A 13,336-nucleotide genomic window follows, 5' to 3' on the forward strand; every position below is an offset into this window, starting at 1 on the left:
TCTTTTTTTCCCCCTGTGTTGCTTGTCGTCATCCACTAATCCACATACTATTAAATTGTGTATCTTCTGCAATTTTAATATATATAACAGTTGGCAATCAAAACCTTGCTTGGAAAATCAAATAGCATTTTGATTAACAACTGAATCTTGCTATTAAGCCGCAGATGAATGGAGCTTGTCTGATCTTTGCTGCCGTTTCTTACCGTCACTTTCTAAGGGGAAGGTGGAGCTATCTATTCATATCATTGATTTCCTGGTTTTTGTTCTCCCTCTTCAAAGCCAAAATCAGAATATAGTGCTGTTTGGGGCGGTGGGGTGCTCAGAGTGGGGGTATATGGGTGTGTTGTTTGTCTGATAGGCAAACAGCCCCAAAGGTGGGTGTGGAGACTGTGTATTGGAAAGAAAAGATCCAGGAGGGCTGGGCAAAGGACTAGGAGAGGACTCTTTCTCCCTTTTCACTGCCCTGCAGCACTGGACTGTCCTTCTGTCTTTTCTTTGAGGTTAGGCTCTGTTCTCAAAGTCGTCCCTGAAGGTCCCCCTGCAGCCAGAACCTGGGCAGGTCGGGGATGGTACCGAAGCAGCATGCCCTCAGTTGAGCTCGCAGTCCCTGTGGGATTATTTTTCTTTTTAAGAAACCCTAGCGGGCCACTCGCAGCATTTTATGTGGATGTAATAAACATGCAACACGAAGTCTGTGTGGCCCTCATGCCGTTGAAATTGATGTTGATCGTCTATCATTTAAATTATTAACGCTGAAAATGAAAGGGCCATCATTTATCTGATATTTACCGAGTGTCCTCAGGGAGCTGGCCCTGGCTGGCATCTACTAAGCGATGGTGTTGCTAAGGTGCTGCGCAGAGCCTGGGAGATGGACGCTCCTCCCCAGCAGTCACCGAGGGGCACGGTGGTGGTGGAAGGCTTCTGTTCTTCTGGTCTCCAGGTGCACTCCCGAAGGCAGCCACAACGGTTGTCAGGTCGGAACCAAAGCAGGGGTGTTAGCTTCTGTCTCCTCTGTGTGCCGTGACTGGCCCTGTGTGACAAAGCTGTCACTTCACATTGAGCGCTAGGCTCTTCCTCGCTTCAGGGTTTCCCGGGATCTGAGCAGCCTCGTTTCATTCTCTTGCTGTAAAAATGACGGGCAGGAAACGGCGCAGCCTCCGTCCTCCGCACTTTGCACCGTCCCTCTGTGCTCCTGGCCGAGGTGCAAGGTTCCTGCTTATTGTTAGAGTCACTTGGGAAAGAAATCCAGCCTCTCTTGGCCTCAGCATTTCCCTGTCTTGTCTTTGTCTCCCTTTTGTATATATGGCCAAACGACTTTACCCCTTACACCCTATTTTAAAAAAAAAAACTGAGTATCATTTGTCTCCAGAGAAAAAGTTCAATAGTTGAATGTAATACTTTTTTCATAGGTTTTTTTTTTAAAAACGTTTATTTTATTTATTTATCTGTGGTGCTGAGGATGGAGCCCAGTGCCTCACACGGGCTAGGCAAGTGCTCTGCCATGGAGCCCCAGTGCCAGCTTTTTAAAAACTCCGGCATCTGTCTCTCCACACTATGAAAGAGTGAAACTAGCAGCCGAACTGGACCGTTGCTGGGTGGCCCGGAGGGAGCATGCTGGGAGCTTGGAGTGAAGTGCAGTATTTGGTGTATAATATGCCTGAGAGTCATTTTTTCAGTTTCGTATATAACACACGTCAAGTTTTGTACTGATGTTCTTCTTCTTCTTCTTCTTCAGGGCCAAAACATGTTGTTGTTAAGTTTGTGGTGAAATTCTTTCCACCTGACCACACACAACTCCAGGAGGAGCTCACCAGGTCAGTGGCTTGGCAACTGGTACTTTTTTGCTCTCGCGTCCAGAGGAAGAGAACATTAAGACTACATTGATTAAACATTTGGTAATATTTATTTGACCAGCATCTGTTCTGTGCTTAAGTCCAATCCCTCTCAGCCTAGAAAAATGTGGTAAAGAGAACACCATGTTTCCCTGCAGCCTGGTGCCCTTAAGACGGCCATGGGGAAGTCACCGGGTTCTGACCTGTTCATGTCCTGTTGTCCTTCTCGTATCTACCTCATCCCGAGACCGTTTTTAGGATATGAGGTTTAGAAAACCAACATGTTAACTCAGCTTGTTGCTGCCGTGGATGGGTGAATTGGACTTGAACTATAGGTCAGTGTCTTTTGAAAGTGGGACCACGTGGGAGAATTAGGAATCGGGTCAGGCCTGGCTTTAGCCCTCCGTCCTGCCACTTGCTTGCGTCTTCTGTGCCACCATTAGTTCACTGCTCCTAATGCCGACGGCAGTGCTTGCTTATACAGAGCTGTTTTGAGGATGAACACTCTTTCTGTGTAGAGGGGCCGGGATCCAGTCACTGTCAGTGGCCATCCACAGTCACTGTCACCACCGCCATCGGCCTGTCCCACTGCTCCTCATTCTATCATGTGAGACAAGGCAGGTGCACTAGTCCCACCAGCCAGATTTTCGTCACTTGCACCTTTCTAGCTATGGCTTATGAAGACCAAGGCAAAAAAAAAAAAAAAAGCTAAAAAAAACCCCACCACGGCCATCACCTCTTCTCCTTCCCCTCGGCACACGGTCTTGGGTAGCTGACCTGTATTTATCAAAGGGGTAAAGCCGTTTGTTCAGTTACCAGCATTTATTGACACAACTGCCTGCAAGCATTGTTCCAGGCCCCGGAAACACCATGTTGATAAGATGAGTCTTGACCCCGTGGAAACAGAGAACGAGTAATTAAACAAAAATAATGTCAGATCATGACCCGAGCTCTTTAGCTAAGTAGGCTGATGTGGTAGAAAGGGCCTAGGCGACCATGTTGGGTTGCTGCGGCTGGGATGGCGCTTGAGGACGTGATAAGTATCTGTCAGTCATTTTTTCTGGGGTGAAGAAGGGAGCAAGCAATCAAAGCCCCAGGCACATACAAGCCCCAATCCTTTATGCTTCAAAGAGGGCCAGTGGGGGGCATGCTGACCACCAGTCCAGACCATGATGGCGGCAAGGAAGAAGAGGGTAGGGTGGCGATGGAGGGGAGCGGGTGTGTTTAGACTATACAGTGGAAGTGGGACCACCTGTCTTGGTGACGGTTGGAGGTGGAGTCTGAGACAACAGAGGGAGACACCGAGGTTTTTGACTTGGGCGACGGGGTGGTAATAACTCAGATGCGAGAGGGGTGGAGGGGACAGCGGATGGGGAGGGCAGAAGTTGGGGACTGGTTTCCACCAGCTGGGTTGAGGTGCCTGCTTCAGGAAGCCACCAGATGCATTGTGGCAGAGTTCCAGGGACAGGGGGAAGACGAATGAGTTGCCACTGTCTACACCACTCCCGACCCACGGACCAGTGAAGAGGGTCCCTGCAGCAGGAATTGGCAGAAGCCATCAGCCTCTGGGGACCACACAATTAATAGACTTTGGTGTAGAGGAGGGTTGGCCAGAGCCACAAGACCAAATTGCAAGAACTGGGGTGACAACAGAGAGCCGTGGTGCCCATGCAGCGTCTTCACTGGGCTACTGGGCCACTGTCCCTGGAGCTGGCTTTCTTGCTGTGGGTGCGAGCTTTGCTGGGAGCTCAGTGCACTGAAATCAACCTCGGGACAAGTCCAGCCTGCTGGTCAGCAATGGGCTTTTTTCCCCCTGTAAGTCACTGGTCCCTCTTTCCTATTTTGGACGTTGGAGGCACAAACTTTTTCTTTCCCAAATAATTTGCACCTCTTTAATTTCTGTGGATATTGCCTCCAGTTTTCTGCCCCCGTGGTTCTTGTTCCAAAACTCCGTAAAACTAGCTACCAGTAAGCCAGAGTGCCTAGTATTTCGCCAGCTTCTTTCTCGTTGTGGATGGATTCCTAGTCACACGAGCTCCCCTGGGCCTGGTGGGGGTTTTGTTTTTATTGTTTTTGGTTTTTGACTCCCAACATCAGCTGGTAATTTTAGAAATATTTCTCAAGAAGACAATTTTCTTGGCTCAATGTTGAATAAAATTGATGTGAAGGTCCTACCGTATTGATCAACTCCACCACCATCCACTTTGACACACGGTGTCACATCTAGGGAACCTCGGGGACCCACCACCTGGAGACTCCCACACTGCAGTTCCTGTACGAGCAGGATGTGACGCTGAGGCTATTGAGATTTCAGAGGGTGGGTGGTGAGCGACGGGGTGTCAGGAGAAGCTTGGTGTCAGCGGTGCTTGGGAGAGAGAGGGGTAGACCAGGGCCCGGAGACAGAGGTGGCCCGCAGTTGGCACGGCGAACGTCCCTGTAGCTCTGCCCTTAGCTCGTGGGCCTCCAGGAATAGTTTCCAGCTTCCCATTTATATAGAGAGAGATTAAATTGCACTTCGCTGTTCCTCAGGAAGCTGCATTCCTTTCTGTTTATTGAACTGCACATGCGGTGGACTCTGGCACCTTGACACCAGCGCCCAGGCTTCCGGAAGGAGCAAACAGATTGGGGACAGCAGCCAGGTCGGGGGTGTCTTTGGAGACGTTACTTTTGGCACAGTCCAGGGCCACTTTCCTCGTGCCAACAGTAGAGCCACACTTGCTCCTTGCTTCCCCGGGCGCCGTCTTCCGGAGCGCCTCTCTGCCTGGCGTTCTTGTCGCGGTGGAGGGACACTGCCAGCGTTCGTGGCATTCCCTCGGGCTGGCAGGGCAGTGTCAGTTACATTCATTTAATGAAACATGATTAAGACCTTCAAATGAAATAAGTTAAAATAGTCATGTGGCACATTAGGCCTCAGAGGGTGTGACATGTGACTTCCGTTCTCCGTCAAGTAGAAGCCCTCCCCATGGGTCCTGCCCCGCAGGAAGCGAGCGTTGGTTCTACCTGGGAGTAGAAGTTCCCGCTGGCTCTTGTGGGTCTGATTGAAATCGCCTCCCTGCGTAGCACCAGGGTGTCCCTAAGTCTCTGAAGCCAGCGTCACAGCGGGACGCTCCGTTTACAGCTCGTGTCCTAAGAAAGGTGACAGAGTCTGTCCCAGGAAGGTGTTTCTCCAGTTACCAGGGCGCAGAACAGGCAGAGTCAGCATAAATAAATGTGTGTGCTGTCGGCGCCCAGCGCTACCTCGCAGCCCCTGTGAGAGGGTCACCAGGGGCCCCAAAGCCTGTTGGACTCTGAGCTTGAATCTGTCCGTGAACACTGGACCCCAGGTTTGAACCGGGTCCAAAAGGGTCCACATGTGATGCTTGTAAAACCCCAGCCACCCTTCTTGAAAAGTCAGCCTTGTGCATTAGAATCAAATCCTGCAGCACAGGGAAGTGAGGGGTGCAAAGGACAGTGGCCACTGCCTGGTCCAGAAGGACCCTTCAGCCACCTCTGGTACAGACCCTGTGCTGCTGACGCGGTTGCTCCACCTCGTCTTCCCCTCCCTTTGACTCTCCAGAGAGGGGGAGACGGTGTGGGGGGTCAGGAGCAGACAGGGGAGCTGGGGTAAAGGTCAGCTGTCCCGTCACCTGGTGGGGCTGAGGTGTTTTTCTGTTCTTTTTGTTCTTGTTTGCTGTTTACCCAAGCGTCTCTATGGCTTTCTTTAGTTCTTAGGGATGGAACTGCCTTTAATGACTTAAAGCGGATTAATTATTCTTTTATGAAAAAAAGTTGCTACCTTTCATGAAAGTCTTTGTTCTAGTCAGATTTCCACGTGTCATCTCGTTTAATTCTTTGTGCAAACCTCTGGTTACTATTGTCGAAGGCTTTTGTTTAGAATTTGAAATGACCTGTTGTGATTAATAAAAGTCTTAAATATACATCGTGGAACGTTAGAGTGTGGACTTTAACAGGACCAAGAAAGCAAAATACTGCTTTCCTGTGGCCCATCATACGAGAATGACAACCGTTCTAGTTTCTCTCTCTGCATGTAGAGTGTCCTTTAAATCTCAGTGATGACCTCATGCTCGAACCTCCCTCCTTCTCCCCAGCTGTCATTCATGTCTGTTGATTCTGAAGTCAGGTTCACTGTCTGACCACACACCACAGCTGCTTGCCATTTCCTGGGGGCCTCTTTTAATCTAGACTGGTCCCTCGGTTTTTTCCCTCCACGGTCTGTCCTGTTGTACTGCAAAATGTCTTCTGTCCTGAGCTGGCCACGTAGCTTCCTTCTGGCGTTCCTTAGCTTTATCCTTCAAACTCTTGTGTATTCCAGAAATCTAGAGGTTGGTTTTCAAGGCTCGCCGGATGCCCTGGCCCTTCTTTGGCGAGACCCTGTCATGGGGCACTGTATGCTTCCTGTCCCATCCACGATCTAAGATCATTCAGTGACCGCGGTGGTGACACCCTGAACCTTCCACTGTGAAGTAAACTTGTGTTCCTTCGTGAAAGTCCAGTTTCCTGAGCCACCCTTACGCCAGCCGACGGTCCTTGCCACGGTCGGTCATCTCCTTGGGGATGTGGAATGAGGTCTCATTCCTGCCATGTTATAGGTTGGCGTCTTAGAGTGAATCTGTGCCTCAGCCACAGGGACAGCCCACTGGAGAGGCGGGCGGCGTTCGCAGTTCTTGGCCTTGCCTTGGGTGACCAGTTTTTGAATGAGGAGCTGCTTTAATGGTGTCTTCAAGTAGTGACGTATTCCACTCTGCTTTCTCTCTCTTCCCCTCCCCCTCCCCCTCCCCCTCCCCCCCCTACCCCTCCGACTGTCATCCTAGACCCATGAACCTTCATTACTTCAGTGAACACTTTCGTGCACTTTAATCGTCTTTGTGCTGTTCAGACCATCTCAACTTTGGCCATAGGAGGAGATTTAGGATGCTCGTTTTACTCTTTAGATGTAATCACTCACTGCCTTGCTTCTCAGAATAACTGCCCAGTCCAGGCTCTTTGCTCCCCAGGACCTCGAATCTTTAATTTCTCCAGGGACCTACCTCCGTGTCCTGGTAATTGTGTGAAGGACGGACTCTGGTTGCTAAGGGTTGCTACGGAGGAGACGCTGTTGCAGGCAGTGGCAAGATGGCCCCGTGGTCAGTACCCTTCAAAAAATGTCAGAGTTGGTATTTTCAAGTCCATTTTAACTAGGCGATTTTTACTACATTTCTCTAATGTTCAGATACCTCTTTTATACCAAAAATGATGCCTTGCTTTACCAAGAACCTAAAGAAAAGAATCTTACAATAACTTAAGTTGAATTTTACAGATGTGGAAAGTAAGGCTTATGGAAGAAGCAAATTAAAGACCACACCTCGGAAGAGACACCTGTCTTTCTGATTCATTGGCAGTGAACTGCTGTTGTTGTCTGAGCCATAAGCCACTCTGGAGTATGTTGACTGATCCTATAAAAAAAACTGTAAATGTTTCGTACACATGCACGCATATGTGGGGTGTTCATATGGATTCACATTCTCTCCATAAAAAATGAAGCCTTGCTCGTCACGTGTAGCGAGCGTCTCCTGGTCCTTTGTCTTTGTATGGAGGCGGGGACTGGATCACCCAGTGAGTGGCCACGAGCCCTCTGGCCCTGCAGACGTTCATGCCTTTCTTTAGTGTCCTACAGTGTGCACAGGTGGCCAGGAGTGGGTCTGCCTTTGATTCTGTCCCTCCTTCTCCCTTTGTGTGACACTCATCTCTGTTGACCTTTGCAGGTACCTGTTTGCTCTGCAGGTGAAGCAGGACCTGGCCCAAGGCAGGCTGACGTGCAATGACACCAGTGCTGCTCTCTTGATCTCACACATCGTACAATGTAAGTCCTGTTGGCTTCCTTTGGAAGTCACGCTGGAGACCGCACAGAAATCTGATTGACGGGGGACGTCACATCCACACGCCGACACAAACAGCAGTGAGGACGTCTTTGGGTCCTTTTTGCTCTTGGCTTGAATGCCTGGAAGAGAAAGGCCCTCCCAGCTCCATTTAGTGTTCATTAGCCAGGACTTGTGTGTCCTGGTGTTCGTCCGCCTTTCCCAGGATGCTTCCGTGATTGCTGTGTCAGTTGTCTCAAAGGAAAAGATGGATAATGGTGGCCAAAGACACCAAACTTGTACTGACCTGTCCCTGAGTTTAATATCCGTCATGGAATATGGCTCTTTGGCCTTAAGATATAAAAGTCTGTGGAATTCACTTCTCTCTCAAGTTGTTTCACTTGGGGAGCAAGTGAATGTCATGGTCACAGACTGCCATTGCATTTTAGAGGACATCAAAAGGCAAGTGACCACAAGGAAAGATAGCTTGGGAGCGTTGACCCTGGTGCAAGAGGAAAACCTGGGGCTCAAACCTCCTTCATACTGACTCGTGGAAAATAGTGTGCCATGTGGTCACCAAGGAAGCCCAGCTGTGTAGCTTTGCATTGCTGTGACAGAATTCCTGAGAAAATTAAATTAGAGGAGGAAACATGTATTATGGCCCACAGTTTCAGAGCTTTCAATCCATAGTTGTTTGACCCCATCTTCGTGGGCTGTGGTGAGGCAGAATATCATGGCAGGGAGCACATGACAGCAGAGTTGTCACCTCATGGCGGCTGGAAAGCAGAGAGTAAGCAGAGCCAGTGCAGGGATAGAGAGAGTCCCCCAGAGTGTGCCCCCAAGAACCTACTCCCTTCAGCCAGGTCCAACTTCCTGCAGTTTCCTTTCAGCTGCAAATACCCCAATGGATTAACCCATGATGGACCCCTCCCCATCCAATTTCCACAAGCCCCACCTCTGAACATTGGCATTGGGGACCAAGCCATCAACATGTGACCCTCTGGGGGACATTCCACATCTAAACCATAACGCCAGACTTACAGCCCATGAGGAGCTAAGAACTGAGGTGATGTCCGCATAACCATTCGGTCCTTGTTGCCCTCAGATTCTGTGAATTGCAAGTCTGCCTACCTACTCACTAAAATCGACCCCGAACCACAACGTGTGCACTTCCCTGGTTATTTGCAGAAATACCTGGGACGGTGAACCATTCCCACCACCTGATGCGCACGTTCCCCGCTGGCTCAGCAGGGCTGAGCTCTGCCTTCACATTTCAGCTCTCGTGCTGATAACAAGTGTCCCTTCCACGGTCTATTTAGCGCCACGCTTTTCGAGTTTTTGTGCTACTGTCAGTGATTTCATTGTTCACATGGGCCCCAAGCACAGTCCAAAGTGCCAACTAGGGTCCCTTCGCATAGTGTGATGTGCCTTATGGAGAAAGCACATGTGTTAGATGAACTTCACTCAAGCATGAGGTCTGCTATTGGCTGTGAGTTCAGTGTGGACGAATCAGCAGTGGAACAAGATGTGCTCCAACAGAAAGGCGTGAAACAGGGTCTCACTTAATGAAAACGTTTTCTCAAAGAACCCAATCCTGTGTTTCACTTAAGGACAACATTTCAGCAGCCACAGATTCAGTGTTTGTGGAGACTTTTAAATCGTGACCACCTTGAATAACAAGTGTCAACTGGACTTTCTTAAAGCCCAGATAGAAGGAATTGCAGGAAAATCAGGGCCACCATTGTCAAGGCAGCTGATGACAACGGCAGGATGCCAGGTCAGCTCTGGTGGCTGCACTGGTTTCTGTGATGGAGGGCAGCACTTTTGCTCTGATTAGGGAGGGCAAATCAAGTCCAGAGGGCAGTCAGGACACTGTTACTGGTCGTGGTAGCAGGAAACCAGTGGGAGGGTGGCCTCATCAGTGACCAGACGTTGCCAGGTGAGCCGGCATCGTTCTGTGCAGAGAAGTGTTCCCGGTGGGTGTGATCCGCGGCAGCACGCAGGCCAGACCCTGCTCGATGACTGCAGGTACACTGCCCGAAGGGTGACAGGCTGCTTCATGGAGCAAGGCGAGAGGTGGGTTTCGTAGCAACCGCTCACCTGTATTTCCTCAAAATAGCTGGGCTCTGGTCCTGAGGCTACTCGTTATTCAGCTTCTTGCCTAGAGAACAGGAAACTAAGAGAAGGGCATGCTGTCCCAGGGGCCTTACAGCTAGCGCTGCTACAGGCGCACCTGTTACTTGAAGTTCCATGTTGTAAATTTGCCCATTCCAACAATTTTTTAAAATATTTATTGTTTTTAGTTGTAGCTGGACACAATACCTTTATTTTATTTATTATTATTTTTTTAATGGGGTGCCGAAGATCGAACCCAGGGCCTTGCACGTGCTAGGCGAGTGCTCTGTCGCTGAGCCACAACCCCAATCCCCATTCCATCAGTTTCGAGGACTAAGCTGAGGTTGTATGAGACAATGAATTGTATTTGTGATAGATGAAAAATCTGTAAGGCTTTGCAGTCTGACCCATTATCTCTGACAACAGGAATACAAGAAGTGTAATAAACTCTAAAAGGAACTTTTTTTGAGGAAACATTAGATTTCTTCTCTTACACCCCATTTATAGTTCTCCTTATTCCCCGGGATAAAGGATTTGAGTTTTGCACTAATAATTGTTATATATATGAGTTTCAAACGTTGATTTTTCCAAGTCCCGAAACTCCGGGGCCTGTTTAGAATCATACATGCTCTTCTGCTTAACAGAATGATTGCCAAGAAGGGAAGTGACCCCCGATGGGGGCGGAGAAGAAAGGAGAAATTACTTCCGATGTTCTATAGAACACTGGGGTGGATACCTGTGCTTCACAACAAGTAATTGAATATTTCAAAAAAGATGGTACAGGGAGGATTTTGAATGTTCCCAACACAAAGACATGATGTATGTTGAGATGATAAATATGCCAGTCACCTTGATCTGATCTTCGCACATAGTGTACATGGACCAAAAGGCCCACACTGTACCCCGTCAATATGTACAATTTTTGTGTCAATTAAAAAAATGTATACTAAAATAATACAAAAAGATACCAGGTACACATGGGGGTATAAGGATGGGTAATTCTAAGTCCTCTTTCCACCTGACAGTGGTGAGAAGCAGTGTGGCTGTCTCCTTATGCTGCCACAACTGCTGACTGCGCCTCGCGTGCCCGCCTCTGACGTTCATCCTGAGCCCGTCCCTCCCAGCTGCTCTCCTGGTATTGTCTGTTAGCTCTGGCTTGCCAGCTGGGCGATTCAGCAGACTGTGAAGTGCTCATCCTACATGGGCTCTCTCTCTTTTTTTTCTTTCTTCCTGTTTCTTTTTAGCCGAGATTGGGGATTTTGATGAAGCATTGGACAGAGAGCACTTAGCAAAAAACAAGTACATACCTCAGCAAGATGCGCTAGAAGACAAAATCGTGGAATTTCACCACAACCACATGTGAGTCCCGTGCATGGCTTCCTCTGTCCTTGGAGCTCCCTGCCTCCCAGAAAGAAGGAATTGCAGAAAAGTCAGGGCCACCATTGTCAAGGCAACCGATGACAGTGGCAGCGTGTCTCTCATGGCATGGGTGTGTGCAAAACACACAGTTTTGACGAAACACACAAATCCTGGGGAAAAGATCGCAGAGGCTGAGTGCCACGCAGGTCACCCCTTAATTAAGGCAGGGGCTCGAGGCCCTGGCTTGCTTTCCTGTGAGACCTGAGTAAGTCTGTGACACTTTAGGGCATCCCAGGCATTGGAATAAAAGGGAGAGTGTTAGACCCTGGGACCAGCTGGTTTTCATCATGACAGAGAATTGGGACAGGAGGTGGGAAAGTAGGCACAATGTAAGAATATATAAAAATCGAGAACCCTTGTAATGTCTCCATTTTTTGTTTGTTTCTTGCTTTTTCCTTGAATTAGTCGTTCCCTGGGCTTTTTCTTATTGCACCAAAATAGGCATTTGAGCCTGGTGACAGTAGGAGACCGTGTTGCTTTGAACCATGCCTGTGAGTTGAGATTATTTGCAAGCAACTAAAAGCTTGTTTAACACCATGATCTTTTATGCGACCTTGGAGGAAACTCTTTGAGTCTCCAAAAAGCTGTCCGAGTGCGAGACAGACTTTTGGAGCTTTGTTCCCCAGGCAATAGAGCTTTTGTCCTAGCTGTGAGGCTTGGGTTCTGACCAATGGGAGACTGGGTGTCATCTGATCGCACAGCCCCACTTTTTGCCATGAAGCACCTTTTATTTCCCCCGAGAAGCTGCTTGATCTCAAGTGAATATGCCCAGGGAGTGGAAACCTCCTGACCTTCCTCTGTCCTTTTTCTTTTGTCAGTGGACAAACACCAGCAGAGTCCGATTTCCAGCTCCTGGAGGTGGCCCGTCGACTGGAGATGTACGGGATCCGGTTGCACCCGGCCAAGGACAGGGAAGGCACTAAGATCAACTTGGCCGTGGCCAACACGGGAATCCTAGTGTTTCAGGTGAGAGTGTTGAGAACACAGCTGTCTCCCTTCCAGAGTCGGGGAGGAGTGCGGGCCTGCCACCCTGGTACATGTGGGTGGCCCAGGTGCGACCTCTGACCACTGTTTTCTAGAGAACTGGAAAAGGTAACCTCATCTCATGTTTCTGCTCTCCAGGGCCTTGATTTCTAGATTCTTTTTCATTCTCCCTTGTGCTGGTTGAGAAATCCATATGGTAGGCTTCTTTAGGTTTATTGATCTTGTAGGATTGCAGAAACCTGTCTGTCTAGAGACCTGTTCTTAGAACATAGTACACTGGAATCGCAATTTAGACCCCAGAATAAGCACTTGTTTTCCCATGAGGAAAGGATATTTGTTATAGTGACTTTTTTTTTTTTAACCTAATTTGGGTTTAGGAAGCTTGATTAGTACTTCAAATATACCTAACTTAAAATGTATAATGTGTACTTTTGAGACGGAGTAGTCTTATAAGTTCATAAAAATCATATCCTTGCACTGTAGTCATTTTGCAGGGGGAAAAGAAAAACCACTGTACTTGAAATCTTACCTGTATTTTATCTAAAGGTATAACGATTCTCTGCTCTCTAAAATGTGTGCTCTTAATCATCCAGCTATTGGACCATTGTATTGATCTGTGCTTTTCTCTTAATAGCTTCATTAAAGTGTTATTGACTTACCTGCACATATTTAAAGTGAGCAGTTTGGTAGATTCCTTCTGTATATATGTTCAACACCACCCCTGCATGAGTGCCTTTTCTGTTACATGGAATACTTGAGGCTGGATAACATAAAGAGATTTATTTAGCTTTTCATTTGGGAGGTTAAGAATCCAAACAGCATTGCGTCGGTCCTGGGAATGGACCCCCTTGGCCATATCACCCCATGGTGGACGACATCACAGGGGCAGGATCGCATGTGAGAGGCAGAGATCACATCACCAGACAGGAAGCCAAAGCCGCAAGGTCTCTGGAGAACTACATTTATCCTTCCCAAGACCATGCCCCCAATGACCGAAGGACCTCTCATCAGTGCTGCCCTGGGGACAAAGCCAGGACACACCAAACACACAACAACCCTCCAGATGTTTCCATAGTACATTGGTTTGAAACACCAGCAGGTGATCTGTGTTTGGTTTTTAAATGTGTATGTAGAAAGCCTCTGCCTATCTTG

The 13,336-nt window shown here is 48.5% G+C and overlaps 1 protein-coding gene across 5 annotated transcripts in view; it reads left to right on the forward strand.

The window, feature by feature from the left end:
• Farp1 (FERM, ARH/RhoGEF and pleckstrin domain protein 1) overlaps positions 1–13,336 on the forward strand; it is a 265,061-nt gene that overhangs the window by 187,103 nt on the left and 64,622 nt on the right. For all 5 annotated transcript variants that reach the window (XM_076872685.1, XM_076872687.1, XM_076872688.1 and 2 more), the window contains exons 5-8: positions 1,736–1,814; positions 7,574–7,671; positions 11,026–11,140; positions 12,019–12,166. In XM_076872685.1, coding sequence (XP_076728800.1) covers positions 1,736–1,814; positions 7,574–7,671; positions 11,026–11,140; positions 12,019–12,166 — 440 coding nt within the window. The remainder of the gene's footprint in view (positions 1–1,735; positions 1,815–7,573; positions 7,672–11,025; positions 11,141–12,018; positions 12,167–13,336) is intronic.

Source organism: Callospermophilus lateralis, chromosome 12, assembly GCF_048772815.1.
Source record: "Callospermophilus lateralis isolate mCalLat2 chromosome 12, mCalLat2.hap1, whole genome shotgun sequence".
NCBI classification, from domain to species: domain Eukaryota; kingdom Metazoa; phylum Chordata; class Mammalia; order Rodentia; family Sciuridae; genus Callospermophilus; species Callospermophilus lateralis.